General features: G+C 52.1%; 1 protein-coding gene across 1 annotated transcript; it reads right to left on the minus strand.

The window, feature by feature from the left end:
- Positions 1 to 757: 757 nt before the first annotated feature.
- On the minus strand, positions 758 to 9,468 carry ATXN1L (ataxin 1 like). The gene is made up of 2 exons (XM_060788442.2): positions 9,220 to 9,468; positions 758 to 4,810 (listed from the first exon to the last, which is right to left on the minus strand). The coding sequence occupies exon 2, from the start codon at positions 4,763 to 4,765 to the stop codon at positions 2,879 to 2,881; it is 1,887 nt and encodes a 628-aa protein (XP_060644425.2). The 5' UTR covers positions 4,766 to 4,810; positions 9,220 to 9,468; the 3' UTR covers positions 758 to 2,878.
- Between the last annotated feature and the right edge of the window lie 107 nt (positions 9,469 to 9,575).

Genomic DNA, 9,575 nt, shown 5'->3' on the forward strand with positions numbered 1-9,575 from the left:
CAATTCTATCACTGGTTGGGTTCAGAATGCTCTTTGATAGGTGAACTATAAATCCCAGCAACTATAACTCCCAAATGTCAAGGTCTATTTCCCCTAAATTACACCAGTGTTTACGTTTTGGCAAACTGAGTATTCGTGTTAAGTTTGGTCCAGATATATCATTGAGTCCACAGTGTTCTCTGGATGTGGGTGAACTACAACTCCAAAACTCAAGGTCAATGCCTACCAAACCCTTCCAGTATTTTCTCCTGCTCATGGGAATTCTGTGTGTGCCAAGTTTGGTTGAATTCTATTGTTGGTGGGGTTCAGAATGCTCTTTGATTGGAGGTGATCTATAAATCCCAGCAACTACAACTCCCAAATGACAAAATCAACCCCCTCCACCAACCCCACCAGTATTCAAATTTGGGCGTATTGGATATCTGTGCCAAATTTGGTCCAGTGAATGAAAATACATCCTGCATATCAGATATTTACAGGACGATTCATAACAATAGCAAAATTACAGTTGTGAAGTAGCAACAAAAACAATGTTATGGCTGGGGGTCACCACAACAGGAGGAACTGTATTAAGGGGTCACTGCATTAGGAAGATTGAGAACCACTGCTTTTAGAGGAAGGAACATTTTGACCAAGTGGTTTGGCAGTGAAACCAAGCACCCAGGGAAGTGGAGGGCTTCCCTTTTCCCAAATCCGTTCCAAAGAGGCTGGCCAGGGCAGTGCTCCACGGCATGAGTAAGAGGCAGACACAGAAAGGTAAAAGCTATAGGCTTATAATTATATAGATATATAGATATATGCATATATACTGTTTACATGGTCAGCAAGGTAAATGCAGTATCTGTAAGAGCGTTAACAATAAAAATACAATCTGTGTGTACAGAGACTTTAAATGGTAAAACAGGGAAAGGGATCTGACTCAAAAGTACAAATATACAGTACAAATTGATTTATTTAAAACAGATACAAAAGAAGCACAACAAAATAGATTATCCCCCTTGGACTAGTAATGCTTCAGTAAAGGGTAGGTGGGAGAGACGGGGCCGGGCAGACGGCTACTCCTAAGGCTTGGCCTGGGATGTGGCTGGGGCTCCTGGTGCACTGCACACACATTTGCACGTGGGACTAAGGTGCTTGCAAGGGGCCCAGGCGGGGAGCGGGGGCCACAACATCGCCTTCTTTCCTTGCCTGCCTGCCTGCCTGCCTTGCATTGTGGAGTCCTGCAAAGAAGCTGCTGGGCTGAGACCAGCCCAAGAGCCGCTTTGGGGCCCCATGGGGAAGGCACTGCTGGGCAAGGGGCCCTCTGTAGGGTATGGGGAGGGAATGACTTATTGCTCTGGAACCTGGGCTCCCGAACCCCCGCCTCAGGAAGAGCAGCGGCCCAGGCCCCCCTGCTACGGATGACAACAACCCAGTTGGGGACAGGCTGCCTCAGGCAGCAGGAGCACAGCAGCCAATTAGCAGGACAGAAACAATACATTGTGGATCATGTCAGAGAAAGCTGAGAAAAAGGCTCACTCAAGGCTCACTTTGAACCCCAAAGAAAGGAGGGAAGGGACTTTCCAACAGCCCCCCAAAGCTGTCCTCCCGCCTCTGCTACCTCTCAGCTGGAGGAGTGGCAATGATGCAGGCAGAGACAGCGCAAAGTGCCAATGCCAGAGATCACACACTTGGAGACAGACACAAATGCCTCCTTTTCCCTAGTCCCAAGGTGAAGAAACCAGAAAGGCTCCGGGAAGGAAAGCCAAGTCCTCCCTTGCTTTTTGTATAGGGCTGTTCAGAGAAGCTGCTGCTTTAGGATGCCCTGAAAAAACAGAAGGACCTGAGGGCCAACTCTGAGGCAGGCAGGGGACTAGGTTGGAAAGCTGGTGCAGCACCTCAGGTTTAACTGCCAGCCATCTCCACATTTTTCAAATTTTGTTTGCCTCTCTGTGCAAAGGAGTGGGCACATGCCGGGGGGTGGAGTGAGAGGAGAGCTCTTCCTCTGTAGCTGGGACCCCAACATTTCCTGGCCTGCATTGGGCTCTTTCAGCCCTCTAATCAGGTGGCATGGTGGTGCTGCATTGTACTCCCAATGGTCATCAGCCAGGAAGGCAGGCTTTCTTCTCCTGATGTTGGCGATGGAGTGCCTCTGTTTCCCAGAGGGACCAAGGGCTCTACCTGGATGAGAAGGGCCCAGGATTCAGGTGCCCTATTACAGTAGGAAGGGACTGGAACACCAGCCACACAGGAGGGGAAGGACACTGTCCACAGACAGGGAGCCTAGAGGGCCCATTCCTGTATAGACAAACAGTGTGGATGGGTCCTCGGATACACACGCTGTCTCCCAAACTCGCTTGTTTTTTGGATCTGGCTCCCACTCAGCTGCAGGGCGCAGAGGCTGCATACTTGGAACGAGACTCAAAGGGACTGCGGAGGCCACCTTCTCCCTGGTCCCAGGTGAGGAGCATGAGCTTCCTAGACTCAGGGCGTGCTGCTGAGGCAACCCAAGGCAGTCCAGGACTTCTCTGCTGTCTGAGGTTAGGCCTGGCCCTTGCCTGCTCAGTCTCCCTGCAAGCGCCTGGCACAAGTGCTTCTCCTCATAAGTAAGCCAGAGACCTAGTAAAGTGCTTGTGTGAGGAGGGGTCTTGGAAGTTTTCCCCCTGCCTCCAGAAGAAGAGCAGCAAGGGCTCCCCCACCTGCGTCTGCCCTGACTTTTGACCTAAACACCGCCCTGCTGGTGGAAAGGGGGGCTCTCTCAGTGGAATGCATTGAGGCGCACGGCTGCAGGGAAGGCTGGGTGGGGTCCTGGGCGACCGACCAGGGAGGTCTGAGCACAGACCAGACCAGAAGAGGCCCAGCTGGGCCTTGCAGGAAAGCAATGCAGTTCTCCAGAGGGTCACTTCCCTGCATTAGAGCGGCCTTCGATAGATAGCTTGACCTCCTGAGGAATGAAGGAGGGGCGCAGGAGGGGCGGCCTGAGGGACTCCTCCCCGAGCCTCTGGGGACCGGTGCCTGCCCAGCCGAGTGCAGAGACAGCGGGGCTGAACTGGGAGACCTCTGGGGAGGGCCCTCTTCCCACTCCTCCCAGCCCTGGGGGGCTCCTCTCTGCAGCTGGGACCCCTGAGGGCTCCCGCAGGACGCCCTGCCTGCCTCGGCTGGGCCTCTCCCCACCCTCAGGGCTAGCCAGAGAAGCTGGGTGGCCATTGAGGCCCTGGAGACTGATGGAGACACAGACGTCGCCCACCTGGAGGCCATGGCAACGGAGGGCGAAGAGCCGGGCAGTCCTCTCGGGGCTGCAGGAGGACCAGCCCTGGCCGTAGACAAAGAAGGGGTGCTCGGGAGGCACATCAATGCTCACCTTGCTCTGCTGCTCCCCCACCACAAAGTGCAGCGTCACAAGGCCTGGCCAGGCGCTCTCCCGGATGTCCACCACCGTGCTGGAGTCGATCTTCAGGCCTCCACTGGCTTCCGCACTACGCACAAAATCCTGGGTCTGCAAGTCCTCCACTCGCTTCAGTTCGCCAGTGGCCAGCTGGATGATAGCCCCCTTCATGAAGTGGGAAGGCAGGTGGCCCTGAGAGCGGGGGGCACACTCTGCCGCCCCCTCCTCTGGGCTCGGGGACCCCGGGACGCAGTCACGAATGGCCGGACGGAAGGGGCCCAGCTTCCCATTGGCTACCGCTGTCCCCGCAAGCACCTGCCCGGGATAAAGCTGCTCCTGCTCTGAGGGCCTCCTGTCAGCTGCTGCAGCCAGAGCAGCTGCCGAGAGGTTCCTGTCTGAGTCTGCCTTCTGTCCATGGCTGCCGTGAGAGAGGTTCAGGGGACTCGGGCTGCCTCTCTCTGGAGCAGAAGCCCCAGAGTGGCCCTGGAAGGCCAGCACCCCCACCACCTGCTGCACCTCCAGGTCTGCCTCTGGGCTGCTGCGCTGAGAGGCCTCTGAGGCCTCGGCCCTCCTGGCCGCCGGAGGAGGAGGAAGGACCACCGAGGTCGGGCCGTTGGTGCCACAGTGGAGAGCCGCTGGAGGCCACCGTCCCTTGGCCTCACTTTCCTGGACATGCAACCCATTCTCTGTGGTTCCTTCAGGGCTGAGGTTGCTCTCCCTCAGGGACGGCTCCGGTCCCAGGCTGGACATGGGGGCCTCGAATGCAGCATATCCTGGGGGCAGGTGGGACACCTGGTAGTAGACAGGGATCCGGCCCTGCGCCTTGTTGCCGAACGCGTCCTGTGCTGTCCGAGGAGAGCCTGGGTCCTCCTGGAGTAGGGGCACGAAGGGCACTAAGTGGGGTGGGCCCTGGAGCCCGGCGGTGGTGGGCAGCAGGTGGCCTGGCAGGAATCCCTGGGGAGCGTAGGGCAGCGAGAAGGGCCCCCCCAGGAATTGCAGTGGGGCCGGGGGCAGCTGGGCAAAGTGCACCTGTGGGAAGGGTGCCCCAGGGGCCTGGAGGAAGGGCGAAGCCACGCCCCCGAAGACCGAAGAGGCGGAGGAGGCGGGGGGCAGTGCGCTCAGGCTCAGCACCGCGGAGGGCGGTGGTGGCGAGGGAAAGGCAGACACCTTGTAGAGCAGTCCAAACTGGTCCACTGTCAGTCCAGCTTGGATGCCGGTGCTCCATGGGGAGGAGGAGGGGGAGGGCGTGGCCTGGCTCCACTCTGTGGGGGGGCCTCCCTTCTCTGCCGCTGCGTGGGGCTCCTCAGTGCTGCTGCTGGTGATGGTGGTGGGGGCAGCCGGGGGGAGGTCCCGCTTCTTTGGGGGGAGGAACTCCTGGCCCCGCTCCTGGGCTGCCCGCATGGCGCTGACAAGGAGGAGAGGAAGTCTTCCTGGTCTTGGCCTCAGCTGCGGAGAGAAGAGCGCCATTAGGGAGGGAAGCAAAAGGGAGCTGCCGCTGGACTAGACATGGAAAAACAAAAAACAAAAATGGGGAGGGGGAAACAAGTTGTTTTCAGGTTTCTTTCCATTTTTTTGCCAAAACATTTTCTGGAAAAATTGGGGAAAGAATGGCTTTGGTTGTTTATATTTTTATGATCTTTTCCCTTTTCTAGCTTCAGCTGTTTTAGATTGTTTATTGTGATGTTTTTAATTTCTGTTTTCCCTTGTAATTCTTGTTTTATGCTTGTTTTTATGCTGGGCTTGGCCATTTGTGCTACCCTGTTTGTATTGGGCTTGGTCCCCATGTAAGCCACCCCAAGTCCCTTCGGGGAGATGGTGGCAGGATACAATAATAACTTTATTCTTATAGCTCGCCACCATCTCCCCAAAGGGACTCGGGGTGGCTTACATGGGGACCAAACCCAAGATAAACAAGGTTGCAAAGTAACACAACAGTCAACTATATTACAACAATAAAACCAACAGCAGCTAAGACATCATAAAACATAACATCATAAAACATAATCTTCATTACCGCATCCCCCATAAGGTACCTACACGAGCATTAAGATCTGCAGGGAAGGCCCTTCTCTTGGTCCCACCACTGTTTCAAGCACAGTTGGTGGGGATGAGAGAGGGGGCCTTTTCAATGGTGGCTTCCCAGCTCTGGAGTACCCTCCCAGGGAGATTAGGCAGGTACCACACTGTCCTCCTTCCAGGAGGAATTGAAGACTTGGCTGTTTGGACAACTAGCCCCAATGGTCCACAATCAATGACACAGCACTGCACTTTACTCAGTAGCTACGATTTGCACAATTCATGACCTTGTTATTGTGTTTGCTTGGCCAGGTTTCATGACAGATCTCACCATAGGTTATTGGGTGCTGGTTTTGAGTATAAATTATTGCTTTATTTATATGTTTTTGGTTTTATTCTGTATTGTATTGTTTACTTATTTTATGTAATGTTTTAGGTACATTGTGCCATACGTAAAGTCCCTTTGGGGTGATGGAGGCGGGTACAAAAATAAATTTATTATTATTATTACAACAGTCTCGCTTATCCGATGTTCCGTCTCATTCGACACTCTTATCCAATGCCCCCCCCCTTTCCTCCAGCATTTAACCTTCAATTGAAGGAGCGCTCACCAACTCTCTCCATTCCCAATAAGTGAAAAAAGTAAGACGAGGAGGAGGAGGTCCTCTAAATTTCATGCTCCTCTTCCGAATCCGGGCACTTCCTGCTTAGCCGCTCTATCCCTGAGGCATTGCCTTGCCTTAACCCTTTGAATCACCGTTGTTAGTATTCTAGATGTCTAATGGATGGCTAACAGTAGGAGATTCCATTATTATGCAACATTTTTGTTTATCCAACATTCTTCTGGCCTGTTTATGTCGAATAAGCGAGACTCTACTGTATTGTTGAAGTCTTTCATGGCTGGAATCTCTGGGTTGTTGTAGGTTTTTTGGGCTGTATGGCCATGATCTAGAAGCATTCTCTCCTGACGTTTCACCTGCATCTATGGCAGGTATCCTCAGAGGTTGTGAGGTCTGTTGGAAACTAGGGAAATTGGGGTATTATATCTGTGGAAAGGAACATGAAAGGCACTGCAGACTATTTCAACCAGAGAAGTCAGCTATAGCAGAGCACCTAATGAATCAACCTGGACATAGTATATTATTTGAGAACACAGAAATGCTGAGCACTTTAACAACTACCATGTCAAGTTACACAGAGAAGCCACTGAAATCCACAAGCATGTGATCAATTTCAACAGAAAGGAGGAACCATAAAAATGAACAAAATCTGGCTACCAGTATTTAAAAAATCAGGATAGTAAATAAAGAACAAAAATAAAAAAGAAACAATCAGGGACACTAATTGCCTCTCAACAAAGGATTCCCCCAGGCAGTAAGAAGCCAGACCTTGAAAACCACTAGGCCATTAAATGCTAATCAAGGTAGCCAATTGAAACATTAACACCCACTGCACCACTGGGGGCTCCAACTGAGCAGAAATTGGGAGTCCTGCAGCAAGCAGGGACCAGCGGAAGGCAGAAAAATCCCCCTTGGGAAGGCTGCTGAGTCTGAGACTGCTATCCTTTCAAGGGGTCCTGAGGATTCGCAAAATGCCTGGTGAGCTATTAAAGCCAGTAAGATTTTCCCTTTCCCCAAATAATTCTCACCAGGTTGAAGAAAGGCCACCAAAGTTTATTTCTATTCCAGTTGGAAAGGTTGGGGTTTCAATATCACAGATATAGTAAAGGTAAAGGTTTTCTCTTGACAGTAAGTCCAGGCGTGTCCGACTCTGGGGGTTGGTGGCCATCTCCATTTCTAAGTCGAAAGGCTGGCGTTGTCTGTAGACACCTCCAAGGTCATGTGGCTGGCATGACTGCAAGGAGCACCGTTACCTTCCTGCTGTAGTGGTACCTATTGATCACCTCACATTTGCATGTTTTCAAACTGTTAGGTTGGCAGAAGCTGGGGCTGACAGCAGAAGCTGTCGAATCCCCGGATTCGATCCTGCAACCTTTCGGTCAACAAGCTCAGCGCTTTAACCCACTGTGCCACTGGGAGTTCCTTATCTGTGTCACAGATTTAGAAACACACTTTTCCTAGTTTCCAACAGACCCCTCAACCTCTGAGGATTTTTTTTTATCATGTAAGAAGTGACTTGAGAAACTGCAAGTTGCTTCTGGTGTGAGAGAATTGACCATTTACAAGGACATTGCCCAGGGGACACCTGGATGTTTTGATTTTTTTTACCATCCTTGTGGGAGGCTTCTCGCATGAGGAGCTGGAGCTGATAGAGAGAGCTCATCCACGTTCTCTCTGGATTCGAACCTGCGACCTGTGGTTTAACCCACTGCGCCACCGGGGGCTCCTCTGAGGATGGCTGTCATAGATGCAGGCGAAACGTCAGGAGACCCGCCTACCTGCGTGACCGCATCTCCGCTTACAAACCCACACGCTCACTTCGTTCATCCGGAGAGGCCCTGCTCGCGATCCCACCTGCGTCGCAGGCGCGTTTGGTGGGGTCGAGGGACAAGGCCTTCTCTGTGGTTGCCCCCCGACTTTGGAACACCCTCCCCAAAGACATTAGACTTGCACCCACGTTGGCAGTCTTTAGGAAGAACTTGAAGACCTGGCTATTCCGATGTGCCTTTCCAGAATAGGATAACCTCCAGCACCTTGTCCCAGAAGCACTTTACTAGAGTTTAATACTCTCTGCACATTGCACTTGCCCAGAACTCCAACATACCACCTCTCACATCCAGCACCTTTTTTAACCTGAACCCTTCATTGGCCTGGCCCTGATTTTATTGTATAATAGTGTAATGTTTTGTTGTGTTATTGCTTATGTTTTAATTTGCTTGCATCGTTATTGTCTGTTGTTGTTATGTTGAGGCCTTGGCCTTTGTAAGCCGCATCGAGTCCTTCGGGAGATGCTAGCGGGGTACAAATAAAGTTTAATAATAATAATTAATAAAAATGCTTCTGGAACATGGCCATACAGCCAAAAAACCTAGAACAACCCAGAGACTGGACTGTATTATTATAATAACCAAACAACAAACAATCAATAGCGGAGAAAAGTGGGTATGTGCAGATTTGAGGGCGGAAGAGAACTAGAGTAAAGTTATTAGGTTCTTGTGGGGTTTTTCGGGCTATAGGGCCATGTTCTAGACGTTTCGCCTGCATTTATGGCAAGCATCCTCAGAGGTAGTGAGGTCTGTTGGAATTAGGACAAACGCACCAAACACAGCGCCCAAACACAAATCAAGGAACATGAAAGGCACTGCAGACTACTTCAACCAGAGAAGTCAGCCATAGCAGAGCACCTGATGAACCAGCCTGGACACAGCATATTATTTGAGTACACAGAAATGCTGGACCACACCAACAATCACCATGTCAGACTACACAGAGAAGCCATTGAAATCCACAAGCATGTGATCAATTTCAACAGAAAGGGAGACCATGAAAATGAACAAAATCTGGTTACCAGTATTAAAAAAACTCTAAAATTACAACAGCAAAACAGCAGAGAGGAAACAACCAGGCACATCTTAGCACCTCTCAACAAAAGGTTTTCCCAGGCTCAGCCAGGCCTTCAAATGCTAATGAAGGTGGTCAGCTGAAACATTCACACCTAGCCCTAGCAGAGAAGAGCTCTTTGCCCCACCCCAGCCATTCCACAGATATATAAACCCATTTTCCTATTTCCAGAAAAGTGGGTATGTGCAGATTTGAGGGCGGAACAGGACTAGAGTAAAGTTGTTGTTATTATTATTTGGAAGTAAACGAAAACAAATCCCTCAATTTTCTGGGGTTTTTTCCCCTCCCAGACCTCCCCTCTCCTTCTCCCTCTCTCACCCGCCTTCCTCCTCTTCTTGTCCGCCCCCGGAGCCGCCGCCTCCTCCGTCTCCTTCTCCCCCGCTTGGCTCGGCCCCACCGCGGCCAGGCTCCTCCATCCCGCCGCCTCCTCCTCCTCCTCCTCTTGGGCCTGGGCCCGCCCTCGGCCTCTCCTCGGCGCGCCGGAAGTGCCGCGGGCGTGACGTCGCAAGAGCGCGCGGGGTAGAGAAAGAGAGCATAGCCAGGCCTTTAGTGATGACGCGTCGGTGGTTGCCAAGGCGACGGCGGAGGAAGCCGTCCCCGCCCCAATAGGAGCGATGGCGAGGGAGGGAGGGAGCCGAGGAGGGAACCAAAGAACTCCAGCTCCGCCCCTTGAC

Source organism: Anolis sagrei, chromosome 8 (assembly GCF_037176765.1).
Source record: "Anolis sagrei isolate rAnoSag1 chromosome 8, rAnoSag1.mat, whole genome shotgun sequence".
Classification (NCBI taxonomy): domain Eukaryota; kingdom Metazoa; phylum Chordata; class Lepidosauria; order Squamata; family Dactyloidae; genus Anolis; species Anolis sagrei.